The 24,934-nt window shown below is 43.0% G+C and overlaps 1 protein-coding gene across 3 annotated transcripts in view; it reads left to right on the top strand.

The window, feature by feature from the left end:
• Positions 1–24,934, top strand: part of HECA (hdc homolog, cell cycle regulator) — a 44,373-nt gene that overhangs the window by 15,391 nt on the left and 4,048 nt on the right. For all 3 annotated transcript variants that reach the window (XM_084890683.1, XM_084890682.1, XM_084890681.1), the window contains exons 2-3: positions 13,738–14,778; positions 22,388–22,542. In XM_084890683.1, the coding sequence (XP_084746809.1) occupies positions 13,738–14,778; positions 22,388–22,542 (1,196 nt within the window). The remainder of the gene's footprint in view (positions 1–13,737; positions 14,779–22,387; positions 22,543–24,934) is intronic.

Genomic DNA, 24,934 nt, shown 5'->3' with positions numbered 1-24,934 from the left:
GATGCACTGCTAGGCCAGGACTTAAGACATGACTGATTTGTGAGTCTAGTATTCATTTTTCCTGAAGTATGTATAACACTTAGACACGCCTTCTCTTTTGACAAGTCTTTTCCTGTTGCAACAGATTCTGTAACTTGCTTGGTTGCCGAAGCACTGGCCTGCAGTGTGGCCCCCAGGCAAAAGCTTTGTTTTTCTGTCTAATCCCAGCAGAGTGACTCCTAGGGTGGGAGGGATCCCTTTATAGCATTTTCTCAGGTTTATTTTGTAGGGAGGGCAGGGGAGCAGAAAGAGTATATTTTCCAGGGAGTTCAGCAGTGCAGTAAAGGTACATGGAAAACAAAGATAGGGAAATGAATTGAGCACTTTGCGCTGGGGTTTTTATTGGTTTAAGTACAGTAATCTTAAAAATCATCCTGAGATTTGGTACATTGACCCAGTTCGTTGACCAAACAGGGTCCAGGAAAGGCAGGCTGAATTTTTGTTTCTCAGTGTCAGTGCTTTTTCTGCTGTTCAATTTGACAGTCTCTGTACTGGTAGAAGGCTTTTTCTTAATATTTTTTTAAAGGAAATTGCTTTATTTTTATTGATTGACAAGTAGACCTTTGCTCATGAGTTATTTTTCTTTAGTTTAGCAATTCTATTAGCTTGAGTAGGTTTACCTCATTGTCTATCTTTGTTTTTAAAGAGTGCAAAGATTGAGGTCAGGAAATCTTTATATTGTAGTTGGGTTTAAGCACTTGCTTCTTTAACTTGGTTTTTCTTATATGTAGTTTTTAAGTGATTCTGAGGATTCATATGGTATTGAACATTTTGAATAAACTTACTGGTTGAATGACCTTGGGCAGACCACTAAAGGTTCACCTGGAAGTGGCTCAGGAAGAGTTTGTAGAATCTCAACCAAGGGATTGCCTTATTTCTGCTTGTGGAACTTCGGTATTTTTAAGAAACATTCAGGAATAACTATAAACATTATCTTCATCCTGACTTTCAGCCTAAATTAGGTTTATTTTGAGTCCATGTCACTTTGGGTCCTGACATGGCCTCTGTTAGTTAAGAAAAATGTGAATTTCTACTCTAGTCAACAATGATACATTTATATATGGATATTGATATATCATTATCAGAGTATTGTGGCCAGAATGGAAATAAAAATTAGGTAAAATAGAAACATAAGCGTTCTGCTTAGTTTGAATTTGAGGCTTGGTAGGCTTGTGAGTTTTAATTGAAAGTAAGGAAAGAGTGGGTCTAGGAGAATAAACTAAATATATTGAGTGGATGTTAAAAGCCCAAGTTGTTAAATATTAATTATGAAGGGCCTTTTTTAATTTATTTTTTTATTTTATTTTATGTGAAGCTTCCATGTTTATTTGGACAGGGTGGTTTGTCTGAGTAAAAGTCTTGTGTTTAAACCCTTCTCTAAGCATAAAAACATGTTAAATTGATTGTAATCGCCATGTACTCAACTTGCTACCCATTTTGGAGCAGTCTTACATTACAATAACATAAGGGAGGATAAACTAAATCAGAGGTTAAGATAGATATGCTTAAGTGAGCTTACTATAGTTCCTATGCTAATTGAAACAAGTTGAAAAAATATTTTTTGTTTTAACTTCCCTTTATATATCAGCTTTAGTGTCTTTTAAAAGATTTTAGTAGCAGAAGGTGTCTCAAAATATTTGACAAAAATTATTTAAAAGCCTCTTTAGTTTTCAGTTTAAAATTATTCACCAGTTAATTAAGAAATGATTTTTAGGCATCTAGTAAATGGTGGTGTGGGGCACCGGTGGGATGCAGTTAGTCTTCTGACCAGTCTGCCCACTTCTGACCCGCGTTGGATCACTGCTGAACAGAGGTTTTGCTTCTGGGTCTGGTGGGCCCCTAGGCGGAAGGGAGGAGGCCTGATTGTGGAGATCCTTGGACGTATCCAGATGATTTGGGACTTTAGTCTGGGGGGTTCCTGAAGTACTTGAATGTGTGTGTGAGATAATCATAGTGTAATTTTCAGGAGGCTGATATGAAGGTGGTAGTCAGACATTTTTTTTTTATCCCCTAAAAGAATTTGAAAACAGAGTCCTTCTTGCATATTTGAGTTGTAAACTGTTGAAGCACTGAAGGTGTGCCCCAACATACACACAGAGCCCCTTGGTGAAGTTGGGAGACTTACTGGGGTGGAGGCCTGGATGATCAGAGTCCTTGATGCACCTAAAAGGCATTTGGATTTACATTTCATGACCAAAAACCTTGTGCTGGTTTAATAAGACACACTGCAGGCCAAACCTCCCCACTGGAATCTGATCTAGAGGAGTATGTGGACATCATCTATGAAATCTTTCTTAAAACCTGTTTCCCACAGTAGAGCTTTTGGAAAGTATTGAACAGCAGTGAATTATGGCTTGTATTCTGAGACAGATACCTGGTCTGCACATGACCCATGCTGCCAGCTAATCATGCGGCCATATGTTTTACCCGTTGGACAGACCAGGGAGGAGGTACAGTCATTTGTCTTTTGAGCTGAGGCCATTGGGAATCAGAGGGAAAGGGGAGGGGCCCACTCCACTGTGGCCTTTGGTCTGCAGGTACCATTTGGGCCCACCAAGAGAGAGGAAGCAGGCCAGTGTTTGGGAGATGCCGTGCTATAACTCAGGTGGCAAATAGGGATCACATATAAAAATATGATTTAGGAGTTTTTATTATAGCCAAGGCGAGGACGCTGACAAGGGTAATAAATCGAATTCTGTCCTTTTTGGAGTCTTTAAAAATGGGAGAGTTTAACAATGGTCTAGTCTAGACGGTTTCTCTGCAGTTATATATATGCACACATTCATGCACACACGCATGCACATACACATATATTTAATCTGGAGTACTTTTCCCCATTTTAAGACTCTGGGTCCTACCCTTCCTTCAGGGTGAGTGCTGTATAGTTCTCTGTGATCCAGCACTCTCACTAAGCTGAGTAGACACTTCAATGGTTGCCCAAGGCTAAATAATACAGACTTTGCAGTATTAGTCTAGTTCCATTATTATATAAACAACAGTACCAATAGTATATACAGTGAGTAGAAGGAACTGATGTCCAGAGTTGCCATCTTATGTTATTGAAGTGTCTAGTGTTCAACAAAATGTATAAGATACTCAAGGAAATAGGAACAAGTATGGCTTATGATCTTTGCCACCATTTCCATCCCCTATGCCAAACTCTGCACTCCACACTGGGCACATAACAGATGTTCAGAAACATCATTTGAATAATAATCTCACATTGATTGCTGGTTGTAATTGGCTGATTTTCAGATCCCATGTATTTATTTCTTCTGTAGTAAGTGTTGACAAACCCTGGTGTTATTTATTTATTTATTTATTTATTTATTATTATTTTTTTTAAATTCTCACCCAAGGACATGTTTTTATTGGTGAGAGAGAGAGAGAGAGAGAGAGAGACAGACAGACAGACAGCAATGTGAGAGTGAAACATTGATTGATTGTCTCCTGCACAGGCTCTGAATGGATAGAATCCACAATCTAAACCCTGGTGTCCTTATGTCTCCTAGAACAAGGTTCTGATTAAATGATAGCTTTTTTAAAAAGTCATACATTTGCCCAAACAAGTTTATTAGAATACTGGAAAATTCAAAGGCTTTTATTTTTTTAAGGCAATAATCTATAATAATAAAAGCATAATATGCTAATTAGACCGGACAGACCAGTGACCTTCTGGCCATCTTTCCGGATGAGGCCAGGGCTGCAAGGGCCAAGGACAGCCACGGGGAGCAGGCCTAAGCCAACAGTTGGACATCCCCTGAGGGCTCCTGGACTGTGAGAGGGCGCAGGCTGGGCTGAGGAAACCCCCTTCCCAAGTGCATGAATCTCGTGCACCAGTCCTCTAGATTCAGTAAACCTGCTAAGAAAACTGACTTATTCAGAGACTGGGTCACTTTGAAATACTTCATGGGTAAAGTTTATAGTTTAAATTTTGAGACTGTAACTAGTATATTTTTTTGCAGGTGTCCAAATCTCTGGTGACCTGTAGTCAAGTACTACTCACGTTATCCCATATATGACTTTTTTGTTGTAACAATTCAGAGGATTTTTGTGTTTCATACCTAATAAATTGGTGTTAAGTCTATCAGCACATGCTGATTTAAAAAATCTGGCTCAACTCTATAATATTTGCAGATGACAAACTTTTACTATTTTCATGATCAACTGTGATGATGGAAGAAATTTGGGGTTCTAAGGTATCGTATTGATGTTTCCTGATTCATTCCAGGAGCAGAAAAGAGGAAACTGGGAATGCTTGTATCATCACATTTATGCGTAGAGTATTACCAATATTTTCTGTTTCCAAATACTCATTTGTGCATATTCTTCTATATTTTTCATCATTCTGTTTACTCCAGTGTTTGAAAAAAGATGAAGCAAACCTGCTAGACTGGCAGGCTTCAGAAACCTGTGTCACTGCCAGGAGAAGATGCCCTGAATTGGCATTGATGCCAAGCAGGGAGGCTAGGGCGGACTAGTGTCTTACAGAATGTGGTCGGAATTCCAAATAGCATCGAGCTAGTCAACATTCAAAGAGTGACTCGAGAAAGGGCAACCCACAAAGTAAACAGTTGTTTACTGGCCATTGTAATCAAGGCAAAAAACGACTGGGGTTCACAAAGGATCGTGAGATTAAAATTTAACTGTTAACCTGGTTAGTGAAACCGTAATTCGCTTTTGAGGACTAATTTGGGTTTAAAATAAATTCAAGTCCTTGTCTTTTCTTTTTTCATGGTTTTCTGTTTGCAAAAAGTATAAGAAGATAATAAGCAATTTTCCTATGAAAGAACATTTTGGATTTTCTGTATTAAAGCAAATGAAAGTAAAATGCTAGGGTTTTCTTTGTTCACTGTGGAAATAATATTGCATCTAGAGTAGTGCATATTATGTACACATGTACATGTGTATAAAATTTCAGGGATAAGGCTATATCTAGTTATTCATAGACAATAGCCTCATGTACATAAATGAATATGTGTGCCTTATTTCAATTGACATCTGTTATAAACTTATTTTTCTTACAGTTCTTATATATGAGTATATGTATATAATTTTCCTAATTCTTATATTTAAGAATTATATTATTTCCTTGTAATTCTTATATATGACTACATTATAGGATTAATTTACCAATGAGTATGACTTTTTTTGTATTATTAACCATTTGTACGCTATAAGCGTCCATAGATGCAAGTGGACGGACCTATTTAAATTAAATTCAAAATATCCTTTTCATATTTGTTGGAAATGAACTCCAAGATTTGATAGGTGAGGGAGGAGGATGACTTAGAGCCAAGGAGAGGGGATCCCTTGGAAGAAGACAAGGTGGGGTAGATTTGGGAAGAATCCAAGCCTATTTCACTATGTCCTAGTATCACCAGTGAGGCTGGGAGCAGGTGGGGGTTGGGAGGACCTACATGGACGAGGTGGGCCAAGAAGTACTGGAGTGGGGGACTCAGTTGGCTGGCAGAGCACTGAGTGACAAGAGCCAGACTGAGAGAAGAGCTGAGACAGAAAGCAGGTGAGATGGAAATAGGTGGAGGCCCAGGCATGAAGGGCAGAGTGAAGCTGAGGGCGCTGAGCCAAGGGGAGATGAAGAGAGGTGTGGGGTGGGGGAGGTGAGCACCTTCAGGGCCCGGAGCTTGTGCCACAGGTGCTTCTCTGAGGAGCCAGCAGGGGGTGTGGCAGAGAGGGTGGCCATTCAGGAAAGATGCTGTGTTTGTGGGGCTCCTGACACCCGGGGGTCAGCATTGGCCTCCCCTTTCACTTCTCTCAGCCTTCTCTACAGACTTTGGAAAGGGACGAGGGAGAGGAGAAGCTTGGTGCATGTCTAGCACAGGTTAATATGTAGTAGGCAAAACCTATTTGAAAGTTATGGGAAGAGGTGGCAAATGGATTTTTGTTTTGATCATTTGTACCTTCCTTTTTCCAAAAATAAAGTGGCTTTCAAAAATACATGTAATGCTGTAAGATGAATAATAAATGTGAGAATATTAGTAATAGTGACCCTACTATTAGGAAAACAAGTGGATGTCCTGAGTCAATACAAGAGGTAGGTCACAAATGTGGCTTTCAGATTTCTAGCACACAGAGGGACGAGGCAAACAGAAGCAGTGGTATGTTCCGCATTGCCCATCTGATAAAAAAAGCAGTTATTAAAAAAGTCACTCAGCCATTTCTAAGACATTGTAAAATACTGAGCGGTGTCCATCACAATACCCTTTCATAAATAAAACAAATGTATTGGGTTTTCCCATGTCACGAAAAGCAGTCTGTCTAGGGAATGGAACATTGTGGTCCTGGTAACCAGCTCTGTGGCACTTGGCTTCCCTGAGGGACAGACTTTTCCTAGCACAGGAGTCACATACCCAAGTACTTCCATGGTCCTGGCACAAAAATAAATACATGGATGGGACTACTCAGGGGGTGGGAAAGCCTGGATGATCAGAGAGTCCTTGATGCACCTAAAAGGCATTTGGATTTACATTTCATGACAAAAAAAAACAAACAACCTTTTTTACTGGTTTAATAAGACACACTGCAGATTCCAAATCTCCCCACCGGAATCTGATCTAGAGGAGTGTGTGGATATCATCTATGAAATCTTTCTTAAAACCTGTTTCCCTCAGTAGAGCTTTTGGAAAGTACTGAACAGCAGTGAATTATGGTTTGTATTCTGTGACCTGGTCTGGATATGACCCATGTTACCAGCTAATCATGCGGCCATATGTTTTACCTGTTGGACAGACCATGGAGGAGGTAAAGTCGTTTGTCTTTTGAGCTGAGGCCATTGGGAATCAGAGGGAAGGGGAGGGGCCTGCTCCACCATGGCCTTTGGTCTCCAGGTACCATTTGGGCCCACCAAGAGAGAGGAAGCAGGCTGACGTTTCAGGAATGCTGGGCTGTATAACTCAGGTGGTAAGTAGGGATCACATATAAAAATATGATTTAGAACTTTTTATTATGGCTACATCTTGAATATTTGTGCTGGCAGAGGGGAGGGTGTTGACAAGGGTAACAAATCAAGTTCTGTAGTGTTTCAGAGGAAGCAAAAAAAAAAAATCCTTTAACATCAGAAAATAATACTGAAAGATGGCGTGAGTGTTTTTTTGTTGTTTTTGGAGTCTTTGGAAATAGGATGTATCTGAAGTTTTGTTCCCATGTTAGGAGATTATGATTTGGTTCTGAGAGCCTCTGCACCTACCTTTCCTTCAGGGTGAGGGCATGCAGTCCATGGAATGCTAGGGTGCGGCGAGTTCTCCCTGGTCCCGCACCCTCCAGATCATGCTTTGACAAGAGGAAAGGCAGCCTGCTAATTTATTTCCTAGTACAGTGTGAGCCCTTTTTTTTTTTTGCAAATTGAATTATGCAAATTTTAACTAATGACATAAATAATATTAATAGAAGCTTCACATTATGTGCATCATTTCAGCAGACACATTTCCCCAAATTATGCATTAAGCCATCTCATATTTTCAAAGCTTGCAGGTTGACTGAATTATAAAAATGCTCCCTTACCCAGTGGCATCACCTTTTCTTAGGAAAAAACCTACTAACCCTTGGCAGTATGTGAACACCTGTTTTTGTTGTTGTTCTTTTAGAACTTCAAGGATTTTGGTGGCATTTGTGTTATTTTAAAAAGAACTGTTATAATTTAGATCATTATTATAACTTTCAAAATATCCAAATGTGCTGATACTGGTGCTGAAAATCAGTATGATATGCCAGGCTGTCAGTTTATGAGATGCAACTGAGAACTATTAGAACTAATGCTGCTAATACAAGCATCAGTATAGCACCAGACAGCACGGTGACTGCAGATTTATGTGCTCGGAGGATGCCTTCCCCACACCTCCCCCCTAGACTGTGGGGTAATGTCTTGAATTATGTTAAGTTTTTCAGGAACACGTCCCATGAATCAAATGCAACCATGCTTTATGAATTCCTGTAACCTAGGCTTGGAAAAGATCATGTAGGTTGAGAAATACATATAATAACATACTTATTTGTCTGACATTTTTTTCCTTGTTATTAAATTCTTTTATTTTAATGGTTTTTATTACAGGAGTAGTATGTTTGGTGAATCCTTCCAGAATGTTTCCCTAGTCCTATACCACATATATAATACTTTAAAATAAACCAAGATCATACTCTTCACTCCCCGCATCCCCCCCTTCCTTTAACTTAATATATCATTCCCGGTCAGTTTGGATAGATTTGCCTCGTTGTTTTTCACATCCTAAGCCTTTTTTTAAAATTTCAATTTCTTTATTGATTAAGGCATTACATATGTGTCTTTATTCCCCTGTTACCCCCCACCTCCCCATTCATGCCCTTACTCCCCAATTGTCTGTGTCCATGGATTAGGCTTATAAGAATGCATATAAGTCCTTTGGTTGATCTCTCCCCCTTACCCGCACCGTCCCCTACCTTTCCTGAGGTTTGACATTCTGATCAATGTTTCTCTGTCTCTGGATCTGTTTTTGTTCATCAGTTTATGTTATTCATTATATTCCATAAATGAGCGAGATCATGTGATATTTATCTTTCTCTGCCTGGCTTATTTCACTTAGCATAATGCTCTCCAGCTCCATCCATGTTGTTGCAAATGGTAAGAACTCCTTTTTTACTGCAGTGTAGTATTCTATTGTGTAGTTGTATCACAGTGGTTTTTTTTTTAATCCACTCATCTGCTGATGGGCATATTTGTCTGAAATTTAGGAGAATGTATTTAAGGGGTTAGAAGAAGAGAATTCTGCTTCTGTGTTTTTAAAACATCTCAGTGAATATTTATTGAATTGTTTTGTGCATGCTTGTTGTGGGGAAGAAATGTATTTCTTTCGCCTATTTATGTGTGGAGATAGGATGGTCACTTCCTGATTGTAGCTATACTCTAAATGCATTCAGCGTTATTTGGTTTTAACATCAGGTGATAGGGCTTTTAATAATTGCTTATTTTAGCCGAAACTGGTTTGGCTCAGTGGATAAGAGCGTCAGGCTTTGGACTTAAAGGTCCCGGGTTCGATTCCGGTCAGGGGCATTTACCTTGGTTGTGGGCACGTCCCCAGTAGGGGGTGTGCAGGAGGTAGCTGATCGATGTTTCTATCTCTCTCCCTTCCTCTCTGTAAAAAATCAATAAAATATATTTAAAAAAACTGCTTATTTTATGCCAGGCACTGTTCAAACGGCCTTAACTCCTTTAATCCTCACGGGGACCCTTTGAGGTAGATACTGTTCTTCTGCCTTTTACACGTTAGACAACAGAAGTACGGGGAGGTTGACTTGCCAAAATCTGAGAACAAGTACGTTGCAGAGCCGAGAGTCAGGTCCAGTTTGGCTCGCTCCAGAGTCTGTGTCCTCAGTGCCCCAGCTCTGTGGCCTCTCTGGAAGCTAGAGGTGAAGTTCCTCTTGCCGGACTTCATACCCTGAGCAGAACTTGTTCAGCAAGCGAGAAGATGTGTTCCCATGTAACAGGAATTAAAATATGGAAAAGATCCGTGCAATAAAACGGGTGTTCAGGACCCCTAATATTTGCAATTGGTGATTTACTACCAACGGAGGATGGAGTAGGTCAGGTTAAGTTTGTGGAAGTGAGGATGAGGGCTGGGCTCTGCCCCCAAAAGAATTTCAGGGTTGAGTGTAGAAGATCCGTTGAGAGCTCATCTGCACCTAGTCAGGCTGTGCTCTCCGGCATGTGGCCCCCGGGAATACTGACTCAGATGGGCCCATACTTTTCTTCCACAAGACATTTATGGAACACCAATACGGTTTTCACAGCAGTGGGTTTACAAGGATGAATAGGACCAAGTCCCTACCTCATCCCTCTTCCCCATCAAACTCCCTACCTGATGCTTGCAACCGTTTCAAGAGGGGTGAAACATTTAATTTCACGGGTGAAAAGCTGAAGATGGCCACGCCTGGTTCACAGGGAGCCTGTTAGTGTGAACACGTTTGCCAAGGGGATCATGTTTGTTGGGCAGCCAGGGTAAATGACTGCTGTCAGATACTCCCCTTTTAGAAGTAGGTGGCAATGCCTTAACCGTATGCGTGTTGTTAGGCCGAGAGCCTCTTCCATCCTTGTCAAGGGGAGTGCTAACCTTCTCTCCTTTCATACAACACAGATACTCCCCTTTTAATAGGTGGGGGCAGAGGTGGAGGATGTGAAGGCTGGGGAGAGTGACAGGCTGCCCTCATGACCTAGGCCTAGTCATTCTGTTGTCCAGACTTTAAACTCTGTGAGATTGTTGCCCAGGATGAGGTGAGCCCTGATCGTTTTTACTTGGGCAGAGACAAATAGATACTGGATACTGAATATTGGATGATGAAGCTGTAAAAACTGGCACTGGGGGCTTATATACATTTTTAAAAACTGCTGACACTGCATAAAGGAGCGTTTTCCCATATTGCTTGTTGTTCAAGCTATCACAGCTTATACCAATATCCCAAGGGATCTATGTGGCACCAGCCCTTGCTAACGTGGGATCCCCTTCTCCTCTTTCCCCAGTTAAAGGTTTAGTTGTATCATACCAACCTGTATTCCATTTATGGGACAGCTATTCTTAAGAGCTGGGGGTTTTGCAGTTAGAGACAGCTTTCAGGAAGCAATCCAATGTTTTGGTAATACTGCTAGTATCTCATGTGTCATTTTGAATGCCACCACCATTTTGAATATCTTACAGTTCCAAAGTCTTTTTCTATATGTTTTGGTTATTTAGGAAATTTTTAAAAAGGCTTGGCATTATTCATTTATTTATTGACTTTCTAAACACCTATTGAGTATCTATCTAAAACATTAGATAGAAAAAGTAGAACTATATTGGAGCAATCTGCATTTAGTAGGGGAGCCAGGTACACAGGTATAAACTTATCCTGAAGATAACATAGAAAAGTTTTTATGCAAGTTTACAGTTTACAGCGTGTTTCCACATATACAGGAGTGGGCAAACGTAGGTTTACAGTTGTGAGGACATGAAACGGAGTTTGATCTTATATTATTATTTATCACGTATTGTATTATTTGTATCACAACTAGGCACCTTCTAGATGCCTCTGCAGTGTAGACAGGGGGAGGGGGAGGGGGAGGGGAACCAGGTGTAGGGAGTTAAGAACCAAACCCCAAAGGAAACCGTGCCTTTGAGGGTAGAGGCCAGCCTACCCCTCGGAAGGCTGTGTGAGATGTAGAAGCCTCGTCAGGAGTTCTCTGCTGTTCCCAAGGCCCACCCTGTGACTCACCTAATCCGAGGAGCCTTGCCCTTAGCCTGGAGGTGTGTACCAGGGGGAGGTGTCTGTTGCACATAATATTTGGTATTAAAACAAGCCCTTGGCTCTGTCTTTGTTTTTGAGGTCTAGCCACAAGGCCACATCAAAGTGGCTGAGCTGTAAACAAGCCGGGCTGGCAGGGTGGGGTGGGGACTCTTGGAGGGTAGAAAGCAGGTGAGGATGGCTGTGGTGATCACAGACCAGGCTGCAGGGACAGGGACTTGGAGCTCTGCCTCCTCCGTGAGCCAGGCATATACTTCTGTTAGAGTTCTCAGCAGGATTTGCCGTCTTTCCTGCTTCTAAGACCTGTTACGCAGGAAGTGCTCAGTATTGGTTTAGTGATACATGTGCAGCTTTTTGGGAAAGATATAAATAGGATTTCCCCCCTTATTAGTCAACCTTTTTTTAAATGTGAAAATACCTTTTAAAGAAATATCAAGTTGATCTAAACATTTAAATTTTGGATATTATGAATGCAAAGTATAGCTAGGGCCATTTAAAATTTGATTTCACTAGTCTTGGGTTAATATCACTGATTACTGCCATTCTGTTTCAGAGACATCTCTTTGAAGTCTCTTCCTCTGAAGGACTGAAATTAAAAGCAACTGAACTTTGTTTAATTGACTCATTAACATTTTAAACGACACTAAAGGTCTCAGACCTGGAGACTAGTTAATTTACTCAGTTTGCAAACCACTCTCCTACTTCTTTTCTGTACAGTCAGGTCTTTTCTCTTTGTCTAGGATTGCAGAGCTCTCTTCCTGTGCTTTGCTTATCACATAGGTTTGTCAGTGTTATTTTAATGCAACTGTATTCGGCACCGGATGTGTGTATGGCCTGGCCAGTGGTACCAGGAGTCTAAAGGCGAGTCAGAGATGTCCACTCTCCTGAGTCATCACCTGGTGGGCACCAGCATGGGGACTCAAATAAGGTTCAGACTAGACTGTGCTGCTCAGGATGTAGGGGTAGAGGGGAGTCCTGGTGACACTGGTGTCTAGAGGTGGACCTTGAAGATTGGAAAGCAGGGCATGAGGCTTATTTGTGCCAGGCCCTGCTCTAAGCACCGCCTCTGAATGGGGATATTTCATTTTTATGACCACCATGGAAGGTCCATGCATTTTTACACAGAAAAGTAACACAAAGAAAAGTTAAGTAACTTTCCCGTGAGCTCACAGCACAGCAGTGGTGCTGTTGGGATTCCAGCTCAGGCAGTCTGGCTGCAGAGCCCATACTGTGAATTGCTACACTAGGGGAGTGGGATTTGGACGAATGGAGATTAAGGATTGTGGATTTCCAGGAGGTAGACAGGGAGGCCACAGTGGTCACAGGCATGGACGGAAACAAGTTGTTGAGGGCCGTTTTGCTGAAGTCCCAGAATCCCACACTGAAGGGAATGATTGGTGATTTTGCTCCCAGGGGATATCTGGCAACGACTGGAGACCTTTTGGGGTGTCACAGTTGCGGGGGGTGGTGTGACAAGCATCTAGCAGGGGTGCTGCTAAACATCAGCAGTGCACAGGACATTCCCACAACAAAGAATTGTCCAGCCCCAAATGTCCAGAGTGGTGCAGAGTGAGAAACACTGGTCTTCCCTGGCACCCTGAGAGAGCCCAGGTCCCCTGTTCTTACCCCTTTTCCAACTGCCTTGATAGAATTCTCTCCCGATTTGTCAGTGAATTCTGTTTATTCCTTACTAGTCTCTGTGGAGAATTCTTCTCCAGCCTTTTAATGTCGCTTCCCAGGATTCTTTCCCACTCTTCACATTCCAGGGATTGCACCTGCCTGGCTGGTTGCGTGGCTCCACATCTGTATCCACAGCTCCAGCTCTCTGGGGCTCCGCTCACCTCTCTCTCCACCTCGGGTGGTGCACAGGCACTTCCAATTCAGCAGGCCCAGCCTTCTTCCAAACATGTCCCTCGCCGTCCATCAGCATCTGCCCAGCTTCAACCATGGGAGTTTTCTTTCTGCTGTCTAGCCCAGACCCCTGTCATTTCTCACCTGGGTTACTGCATGCCCTGCTCCCTTCCCCTGGCCTCCCTGTCTCCAGCCTCATGTCCCACTCTGCCACCCGGGTGAGGTTTCTAAAACAATTCCGCCTGAGGGGCTCTGTGGCTCACAGCCCTCATTTAGCTTCTCAGCTACAACAGGTAACTCTTACCCAAGCATGGCATGTAGAACCTTTGTGATCAAGCTCCGTGGTTCCCAACTGGGAGCAGAACGAGCCCTCAGAGGGGCCTGTAGAAAACCTTATGGACGTTGAAATACTAGGAACCCAGTGGAACTCCAGTCTCCATAAATCCTGGTGGAAATCTGACACCAGAAAAATGGTACCTTTGGCATGAATGGGCTACTGCGGGATTTGGTCTCTGACCTGGTGTCGGCTGGGAACCCCTCATGCTGTGGGCTGAACGTCTCTCCTTTTGTGTCTCTCCCCAGAAGCCCCCTGCGCCACGCCCCTGATCTGCAGCTTCGGGCGGCCCGTGGACCTGGAGAAGGACGACTACCAGAAGGTGGTGTGCAACAACGAGCACTGCCCCCACAGCAGCTGGATGCACCTGCAGTGCTTCTACGAGTGGGAGAGCAGCATCCTGGTCCAGTTCAACTGCATCGGCCGGGCCCGCAGCTGGAACGAGAAGCAGTGCCGCCAGAACATGTGGACCAAGAAGGGCTACGACCTGGCCTTCCGCTTCTGCTCCTGCCGCTGCGGGCAGGGCCACCTGAAGAAGGACACGGACTGGTACCAGGTGAAGCGGATGCAGGACGAGAAGAAGAAGAAGTCAGGGTCGGAGAAGAACACGGGGAGGCCGCCCGGCGAGGTGGCGGAGGAGGCCAAAAAGTGCAGGCCCCCGAACAAGCCCCAGAAAGGCCTGAGCCACGACCTCCCCCGCCGGCACTCCATGGACCGGCAGAACTCCCAAGAGAAGGCGGTGGGCGCCGGGGCCTACGGGGGCCGCTCCCCCTGCGGCTCCCCCGGCCAGTCCCCGCCCACCGGCTACTCCATCCTCTCCCCTGCCCACTTCAGCGGCCCCCGCTCCTCCAGGTACCTGGGGGAGTTCTTAAAGAACGCCATCCACCTGGAGCCTCACAAGAAGGCCATGGCCGGGGGCCACGTGTTCCGAAACGCCCACTTTGATTACGGTCCGGCCGGGCTGTCCGTGCACAGGGGCGGCCACTTTGACACTCCCGTGCAGTTCCTGCGGCGGCTGGACCTCTCTGAGCTCCTCACCCACATCCCCAGGCACAAGCTGAACACTTTCCACGTGCGGATGGAAGACGACGCCCAGATGGGCCAGGGCGAGGATCTGCGCAAGTTCATCCTCGCGGCTCTCAGCGCCAGCCACAGGAACGTTGTAAACTGCGCCCTGTGCCACCGGGCGCTCCCGGTGTTCGAACAGTTCCCACTGGTGGACGGGACTCTGTTCCTAAGCCCGTCGAGGCACGACGAGATCGAGTACGATGTTCCTTGTCACCTTCAAGGTACAGGTGTTCACTCACCTTGCCTGCTTTCTGTCTGTGGAGAGCCGGAAGGTCACCGCGATGGGCCGCCTCTGCGCTGGCTCAGTGTTAACTGATGGTGCTTTACTGTTCTAGCCAGGGGCCGGGTCACATGTGGACATTTCCGCTTCGCCAGGGAGGTGTGGGAGGTGGGGGAGGTCTGCTTACTCCAGTATCACTGTGCCCCTAGCTCAGGTGTCCTGGTGGGTAATTGCATGTGTTTGTTCTGTTGCAGTTTGAAGAGAGGACCCCTGGTGTATAGTTTTTTTATATTGGGTCGGCAGCTAAGTAATTGCGGATTTTTTAAAGAAAATCAAAGACAATTTTTTCATGGAACTAAATAACTTTATTCTTTAATGTATTGCCCATTTTGATCAATGACCTTTTGCCATCTTTCAGGCAGCATCATAATCCCACGTTCAAAAAACTTCTGTTTTTTATTAGCAAAAAACTGAATCAGGTACGATTTGACATCATCATCATTATTGAAATTTTTACCATTCAAGGAGTTTTGTAAAGATTGAAACAAAAAGTAATCAGATGGTGCAAGGTCAGGACTATATGGTGGATGTGGCAAAACATCCCAACCAAGCTCCATTAATTTTTGCCAAGTGACCAAAGATGTGTGTGGCCTTGCATTGTCATGATGGAATACAACACCTTTTCTATTTGTCAATTCGGGCCACTTTTCTTCAACTGCATTGTTTAATTTTGTTAGTTGTTCAATGTAGACATCAGAATTGATCGTTCGGTTGGGTGGTAAGAGTTCAAAGTAGACAATTCCTTTGTAATCCCACCAAACTGATAACAAAACCTTCTTTTGATGAATCTCAGCTTTTGATGTTGTTTGAGTTGGTTCACCTGGCCTGCTCCACGATCTTTTCCGCTTGATATTGTTGTAAACAACCCATTTTTCATCGCCAGTTATCAGTCGTTTTAAAAATGGATCATTTTCATTACGTTTCTTTAGCAAATCGCAGCTGCTAATGCGTTGCGTTAACTGTGATTCTTTCAGTTCGTGAGGAACCCATGTATCGAGTTTTTGAACATAGCCAATTTGTTTTAAGTGATTTTCAATGCATGTATGTGATACATGAAGCTTCTCTGTAATCTCACGTGTTGTACTGTGACAGTCCGAATTGATTATTGCTTTGATTAGGGCGTCATCAACTTCAACTGGACGACCAGAGCGTCTTTCATCTTTGAGTGAAAAATCACCAGAACGAAATTTGGCAAACCAATTTTGACACTGCCGTTCTTTTAAGGCTTCGTCACCATAAACAGCACATAACTTTTTATGAGCTTGCGATGCGTTTTTCCCTTGCGGAAATAAAAAAGCAAAATATGACGAAAATGTTCCTTTTGATTTTCCATTTTTCAACGAACGCCAAACAAAAACTACAAAACAGATCAAAAAACTTTTTTTACTGATTAACAGCTGAATAGCCAACTATCAAATACAAAATGTGTTTTACATTTGTACTACGTCTGCAAACCTAAAAATTCAACTGAAGCCATATGTGTGTGAAACCCGCAATTACTTAGTTGCCGACCCAATATAATTGGGAGGAAAGTTAGGGAAGAAGTTGCATAAAAAACGTTACTCACTGTTAAATAGTCACCTTTGAAACCCGTGTTAATGTGCCCAGCAAGCTGTGTGTTCTCTTTGATTCTTGTAAGCATATAAAAGTAGGAGTCGGAGAGGGTCAGGGTGTTTTTATATTATTTGAATTATTCTTGACATTTATGAAAGATGAGACTTTCTTGATAGCAACAAAAGGAATGTGGAGGATTATTGGAGACTCAGATATTATCTTGGTGGTGAAGGGTGGGAGCTTATTAATGCTGTGGATGACATAAAAAGACTTAGTGACATTTCAACCGTATGGTGAACGGCAGAGGTGAGCAGTCGGTCAATGCATGTAACACTATTGAATTTATGTAAAGATGGGATGCATGTCACCTATCTTTATAATTTTAAAAGTGTGTAAAAAGACCTGTAGTGAAAATGACATTCCCACCTGTCTTCTTCCTACCAATCCCTGCTATCCGAGTTCCCAGAGACTTAAATCTTATATGATTCTTTAGGTTTTTACCATCATATTTTAAAACTGTTAACTTCATTCTCCCAATTTTAGATACTACCTATTGACTCTTAAGGTGGATGACTATGCTTTCATGATCTTCCTCTTTCTCTCAGGATAATATACAACAACTAGAGGCCCGGTGCACAAAATTCGTGCACTCGGGAAGGTCCCTCAACCTGGCCTGTGCCCTCTTGCAGTCCAGGAGCCCTCGGGGGATGTCTGACTGATGGCTTAATCTGGCAGTGGGATGTCCTTAGCACTGCTGTGGAGGCAGGAGAGGCTCCTGCCACTGTGTTGCGCTTGCCAGGCGTGAGCCTGGCTTCTGGCTGAGCGGCACACCCCTGTGGAGCACACTGACCACCAGGGGGCCACTCCTGCGTTGAGCATCTGCCTCCTTGTGGTTAGTGTGCATCATAGCGACTGGTTGTTCCACCTTAAGTTGATTTGCATATTAGGGTTTTATTATATAGGATTCTTTGATAATCCTTAATGTTGTGTGTTTTTTTTGTTTGTTTGTTTGTTTTTTTAACCATTGGTATGGATATATTTAGTATTGAGCCAAGAAGTATGGGTACTTATATTTCCTATATGGAAGTACCTCTTGTTTTTGTTGAAGTTAATAATTGCTTCACGTTCCATTTGCTTAGCCTTCTTTGAATCTTTGGCTGATTGTTCTCATTCTCCAGCAGCAATGCAAACCACCTTTCAAAAACATTTCCACATACCTCTGACATTTTATGGATTTTTTTTCTAAAAAATTTCCCTCATGGAACCTTTCATCTTCTTGCTCCTGTCTGTCCTTACGCACTCAGTACCTGTTATACTACATAGTTGCCCTCCTAGGAATTTCTTTAATTCTTTCTTATTTTTTATCTTCTGTTTTCTGGACACCACATTTTCTTTTTCCTTGGTTTATTCCCTCAACTTGCTAAACATCCCCTGTGGGCTTTCTGAGAAAGGGAGCATGTAAATAGATGTTTTAAGACTTTGAAAGTCTCATAATATCTTGAGTCTATCTTCACGATTGCTGTTTGGCAGGTTACAATTTTCCAAGATACAATTATTTTTCCCTTAGAATTTCTAAGGCATTTCTTCTCTGTCTCCTGTTTTCGAGTGTTGCTATTGAAAAGTCTAATATTACTTAATATTACTCTTTTTCCTTTATTCCCCTGAGGGTTTTAAGATTTTTCTCTTTCTCCCTAACATTCTGCAGTTTCACCATGATATGGGTCTTCCTATTTTTCATTCATTGGACAGGGTGCTTTCTTGACTTTGTAAACTTACGTTCTTAAGTATGGGGAAATTACTTTTGGTTTATTTTTATTATATATATTTTGGCCCTTTTGTTCATCTCTTTATTTTAATTCTGCTTTCTGGAAGATTCCTATGACTTCATATTCCAGGATTTTTACTGAGTTTAAAGATTTTGTTCTCATATTTATAATATCTAAGAGCTCTTTTTTAAAATAGTATTCTGTTCTTGTTTCATGGATGCAATTTCTTTTCCTTCTCAGTGGGGTAAGGAACTCACGTTGCAGGGATTGTTCTCAGGCAATTTTTAGAGTTTCACCGAATCCCGTGTGTCGTCTGGCCTTGGTTATAAGGCAAACCGCTCCAAAACCTTAGTGGTTTAAGACAGTGGTCATTTATGATTTCTCACAGGTCTATGGATGGTTTGGTTAGGATGGCTTCTTCCACACTTCTAACAGTTGGCAGCTAGTTTGCCTTGGGAGCCGCAACCGGAATTGCTCGTCCCTGTTCTGCAATGCCTTTCACCTCCCAGTGGGCTTGCCTGGGTTTTCCCATGGCATTTCACCAGGAGGGTGAAAGTTAAGTGAGGACCTGAATAACATTACATTTTGTTCATCAAAACAAGTTGTAAGACTACCCCAGGTTCAGGGGATGACGAAATAGACCCTGCTTCTTGATGGAAAAAACTGTATGGACTGTTGATTACTTGTATACCCCACTCGTTCCCTTTCAGCAGCACTTCTTCTCACTCTCCCTGTGCTCGCTGTCCAGTTTGATGGTAAACCATGTACATTTTCTCCTCCCAACTTCTGGCCTCATAGTCAGGTTTAGTTTCACAGGAGATGGGGTTTTTGTGTTTTTCTTGTTCTTCATACTGTTTGGGGATAATCTGAGAGGGTAGTAAGTTGAAACACCTTTAGTCTCCATTTTCAGGCTGGAAACTTTCTTTATGAAGATGAACGAGGGTACATGAGAGGAGTAGTGTTCTTTTTCCATTCATGATGATGGACAAATTCTTTTCATTTAATTCATTCATCGGCCAATTAGACTTAAGAATTTCATGAGCTGGGTACTTTTGGTCCTTACCTTTTATCAGTTTATAGCCTTGGGATGTATGATGCTTTGATAAAAATATAACTAATTCCCAGGCCTATGGCTCTAGTGCCACAAGGGGACCTAGTAACATCTGGATATTATGAACATTAAGGGTCCTGTAATTTCCAAGGTAAAAGGGGCCCATTTGGCCTGTGTAGTGAGAGGCAATGTGAAGGCATATATCAAAAGGTGGACTAATTTGAAGTAAAGGTTCTAACCACACCAGGTGTTTGTTGCTAAGGAGATGAAGCAATATGCAAAGCAATAGAGGTTTAAAAAAATTAGGAGGAGAAAGCTGGAGAGAATCATTTGGTTGAGCAGAGGTTCTAGAGTGGAGAATGAGTAGCGTAGATGGAGAACAGGTTGTAGAATCACTTGGAAGCTATAATAAAGAGCTCTGTCATGTCTGTCGTGTTCTTTGTGGGGCCTTGACATGTTCCTGTGTTGTTATTGTCACATCTCGGAGAAGCCCATGCAGTCCTTTCTACAGCAAATTAGTGTAAATAATTTCTGCCATCAGCATCCGGCCATGTATTCCTCACAGCATCTTCCACTCCAATAGAAAGGCCACGTTCCAGCCACAGATTCCTGATTATATGCTGCTGAAATAACTTATTTTCAGTGCTGGCTAAATGGATGGTCACCCCTCTCCATGCCCTCTACCTCTCACTGCCCTCCTCAGCCTCCAGCTCCAGCCTTCGTTCACTGACTCTTCCTCTGATTAGATATTTTTGTTTGACTTGAATATTTATTAAGATTGTTCTAATGAGGAAGTTTTTATTGTACTTCTTTTCCACTTAGAACCACAGGTCATTGTTCTCTCAGGAATCTCCACTTTCTGCTTGATCTCACAACCATAGAGTTCAGAAATGTAAACCTCTCTGAATCTAGGACTATGTATAATATAGTAACTGAAACAAATCCAGAGGCTGTCCACACCAGGAGTTTGTCTAGAAGTTAAGAGTCAGGCAGATATGAACTGAAGTCTGGACTTTGCTGCTCATTATCTTTATGAACGTGGGCAAGCAACTCAAACTCTCTCTGTTTCACTTCCTCCTCTCTGAATGGGAATAACAATAGTAGCTTCTTTCTAGTGATGCTGTGAGGGTTAAGTGCAGTGCTTCAAGTAGCCTCATAGCACAGTGTCAGACCCTTGGTAAGCCCTCAGCAAAAGCTCGCTGTCAACTTCTTCATTAAGGTCATTGCTACCAACACCTGACCTTTATCTGTTCCTGCCCCAAGCTGCCTGCATGTCTGAATAGTTGAGAATTACGTAAGCCCAGGAGGGAAACTAGGAATGAAGTGTTATCTAGTATCCTTTGGATGCTTGAATTAACATTGTGAAATGTTCCCAGGCTGCTCTGAGTGGGGATGGTATGTGTGACCTTCTCTTTTCAGTGCCCTAGAGCAGAGGTGGACAGTATTGCCAGAAGCTTACACCATCCTTCCTATTTCTGACACGGAGGCTCCCAACATTATATTGTCTTTGTCTATTGATAAGCCCCATCCATTCATTCAACTTACAATTGTGGAGTGCTTTCCACATTTTAGGCACGATGCTAGACTCAGCCTACAAGGATAAGGAAGACCTAGTCCTCAAAGAGGAGACAAAATGCTGTAAAAGATATCTCTGAAGAACTGTATACCCTTCTCCAGTTTAAGGAGCACCGAGGAGTGATTGGCCATGGTCTGGCTGAAGGCAGCGAACAGCACTTATACACTAATAAAAGGGTAACATGCTAATTAGAGTGGATATCTTCCAAACGTCCTTCCGGACAAAGCCCCAGCCGCCGCTCAAGCAAGCTGTGGAAGGTGGCTGCAGGATGGCAGCTGCCACTGCGAGGGCCGTAGTGGCTGCAAGGGCTGAGGCTCAGGCAGCGGTGGTGTGATGGGGGCGTTGCCTTCCCCTGATGGCCCAGTCACCTCCCGCAGAGGGAGGCCAGACTGTGGCTTGGGCCTGCTCCCAGCAGGACATTCCCTGAGGGCTCCTGGACTGTGAGAGTGGGGCAGGCTGGTCTTAGGAACACCCCCCCCCCCCCCCCCCCCCGTGCATGAATTTTTGTGCACCGGGCCTCTAGTTTTGAATAAAAAGCCACTTAGGAGCTGGTGTGCTCCTGATGGGAGTTTCTAGCACAGTGGAACTTCCTGATCACCACACAGAGAGCAGCATTGTTGCTGATACTCACCACTCCAGCAAATCCTGTACATTCTGACACTTTCCCAGTGATTGAACCCTAACCTAAGCCTTCCATATAAACTGAGTGGCATTGTTTCTTAGGTGTTAATAACTAATGGAGGAATGGGGGTGTGACCTTTAAGAGCCCAGTAAATAACAAGACATTGAACTCATTTTAAAACACCACTTACAAGTAAGATATAATTCTGGTTCCTAAATTAGATGTGGTGGTGGTTGAGTAATTTTGGGGACAAGGACAGTTAACATAGCAATTTTGGCCGTGGTATAATTCTGGGCTCCCAATGCCAGGACGGACTTTTGACTTTATCATGGGACTTGTTAATGGATGAGAGGGCCCATGACTATACCAGTGTTTCCCAAACTTTTGACATATGTGTACCCCTTCTATAGTTTTCGTAACACTGAGTACCCCTCATACTCATGAGAATGTAGAATTAGGCGCAGCTTAGCACGGTGCAGTGCATATCCCCACCAAACTCCGGTGCAACGCATACCCCCACCAAACTCTCAAACTCTTCTCCTACCCCTGGGGGTACACGTACCACACTTTGGGAAACACTGCATGAACCAGTGTAACCGGCCCAGTCTCTGTGTGCCACCTGTAGGCTTCTGTGCAGAAAGTCCTGTAGGCCACAGGCTGGTTCTGAGCACCCGAGGCTTGGTCATTTGAGTTTGGATGTCTGTATTGGCAATCTGGCAGCATTTTTTGGAAAAATGATTTGAAGCAATATTTAAACTTAAACATTGAAATTAAAGTACATGTTCCATTGACAAGAGTTGGAATTTATCATTATTCTAAAAGGACAACTTTGGGGACATGTGATATCTACTTTGCTTTTTATATTTATCCAAATGATAAAATGTTTGCTTATAATTAGTAGATGCACGAATGTTTAACCCTCTTTGGAGACAAAAGGGGAATTCCTTGACGGCCACCTCAGCATTGTGTCTCTGTGCACAGGGAGACTCATGCACCTGTACGCGGTGTGCGTGGACTGCCTGGAAGGGGTGCACAAGATCATCTGCATCAAGTGCAAGTCACGGTGGGACGGCAGCTGGCACCAGCTGGGCACCATGTATACCTACGACATCCTGGCCGCCTCTCCGTGCTGTCAGGTTGGTATTGGCCCCCACAGAACGAGCACTGGTGGCATCAGCTTCTGTCCCCGGTGAACATGGAGGAGTTAGAGTCAGCATTGCCGTTACAGTGGGAGGTGGACGGCCTGGGGAAGGTGCTTTAGTAGTGAGCGTTTGAGACTTCCCCGAAGTCCAGCAGTGGTGGTGGGTTTACTGCAGTGTGCTGCAGTGGTCTCTGGATTATGCAGTCACGGAAAGGGATACTGCAGAGCCGTGATTGAGTATGTGGGGAATGTTTTCAGTATTGTAAGTTAAAAAATTCTAAGGATTATAAATGTTCCCGTTGGCCAAAAATGAACATAAAAAGCAATCTGCTATTCAGTTATCATCTGGTTTCTGGATGTGGGATGCTGAGCGGTTCTTTAGTTTTCTTTTTGCTTACTTATATTTTCTAATGTTTTATATAGTTAACATGTACTGAGTTTCTAATAAGCAAAGTTTCATTTAAAAGGAAGAAGAAAGCTTCGCTTTTTGTAATAGACAGGATTTCCTTTTGGTTTCCTTCCTGTGAGACCAGTACAGTTACCCAGGACCTGCCTGCCTTGTAAAGTGTTTGAGGTTGACATGAAAGAGGCAGTTAGCACTGCTCAGAGAGCATCTGACATTTAGCTGTCACCAGCAAAACGGGGAAATAGTAACATGTGAAAACATTAAATAAGAACATAGAAACACAGGAGATAACAAAATCCTTGGAAATACCTTCGTTTATTTCTAGGTGCTTGAAAAAAAAACAAGCTCTTATATAATTCCTCGATCTTCGTGGGTCAGAAAGATATTTTCTATCACTCTTCATTGGCCACACCTGGATTTTAATAAAGTGATAAACACTTTATTAGTGTACTACACATTTTTTCATCATTAGCATGCTTTGATTTTTGTGAAGAGAATATCCTGACTATTCACAGTTTATTCAGAAGGTACCTTATATCGGTTGAATTAAAATGTTGGCAGAGTCAGTATTTCACCTGTACTTTGTTTATACCAGTGATCTTAAAGGTGAACTAGGGTGACGAGAGACCTAAATGGCCATCCATAGCCTGTCATTTAATTCCACAATTGACTACTTTTATGCTATTCTATTCTGTTTAAAACTTGGCCTTAGACATGAGATATTACAGTCTATCGGTTGTTCACGGTAGCATTTTATAATACTCACTGTGCCTTAATGCCAGCTCACGAGGTGAGAGAAACAAAAGGAAGTGGCTCCTCTTTCTTCACACACACACACCGGAGAGAAACACCTTATTTCTCTGTCTTATAGAGAAACAAGGAAATAAAAGCATGGCTGGGCCTGTAAGTCATAGCATGTTATCGCTTGGAAGGACCCAGGGAATCTCGTCCAGCCTCCTTGTTTTCCACATGTAATGGAGGCCTGGAAAGGAGGAGGTTTTGCACAAATGTGTCACCGTGATGAGTAAAACCCACAGCTCCCAGGCTGGCTGGCGCTCTTTCTGACAGGCAATGGGACTGTTTCCTCACCTTGGAGAAAAGCAGGATGGCCTTCTGCACACCCAACCTGTTGGACTTACTATATCTTTCTTCCTTAAAACAATGTAAGCCCAGACTTTTATTTTCCGCCCCCCCCTGCGTACTGAAATGGAAAACACATTTGATTGCTGTTTGGCTTTAAAAAACCAAGTAACGGTAGTCACTGTGAGGGTGTAAGTGTTAGACATGACTAAGGAATCAAGGGAAGTCTTCCAGTCAGACTTTGAGCCAAACATAAGCAACGATTAGTTATTAGAAAAGAATAGCAAGTTAAAGAAAGTTGTGCCATAGACCTCACGTACTTACTGTTGCTCAACGAGATTAATCAGTTAAAAGGGAGGTTATCTCAGGGGAGAGAAGGGTAGTCCACATAGTGGCTCAGAGCGTGGGCTATGATTGAAGCTGCTTGGGTTCAAATCTCAGCCTTTCTGCCTCCTAAGGGTATGGTCTTGGGCGTGTCACTTTACCCCTGCATACCTCAGTTTCATCTAAAAATTCACAGAATTCTACCCACCTCACCAGGAGTGTTTCAGGGACAAAATGAGGTAATACTTTTCTATTACATTTTTGGAATGAATCTAAATTGAGAGCCTGTTTGTATTTATCAATTCTGGTTATTCACTTAAGGCCTGGTATTTGCTGTGAGAGAGGCCTGGGTGTGAATGAAGATGCACTGTGCCTGGTGGGTTCTGGAAGCCTCAGATAAATATAGCACTGCTTCCTGGATTATTCCTTCTACTTTAGTGTTTTAGGGAAATTTTATTTTTATACAGAGAAAATGCAAATATAGCCAGGAGTAGAATGAAACGTGTATATGAATTTTAAAAATAAACTTAGAATCTTCAAAGAAGTTTATGCAGTTTCGGGTGGGGGAAGACAGGCA

The sequence above is a fragment of the Pipistrellus hanaki genome (assembly GCF_964339955.1).
Source record: "Pipistrellus hanaki genome assembly, chromosome: 7".
Taxonomy (NCBI): domain Eukaryota; kingdom Metazoa; phylum Chordata; class Mammalia; order Chiroptera; family Vespertilionidae; genus Pipistrellus; species Pipistrellus hanaki.
The sequence above is the reverse complement of the archived record's forward strand: the minus strand, read 5'-3'. Positions and strand labels throughout refer to the sequence as shown.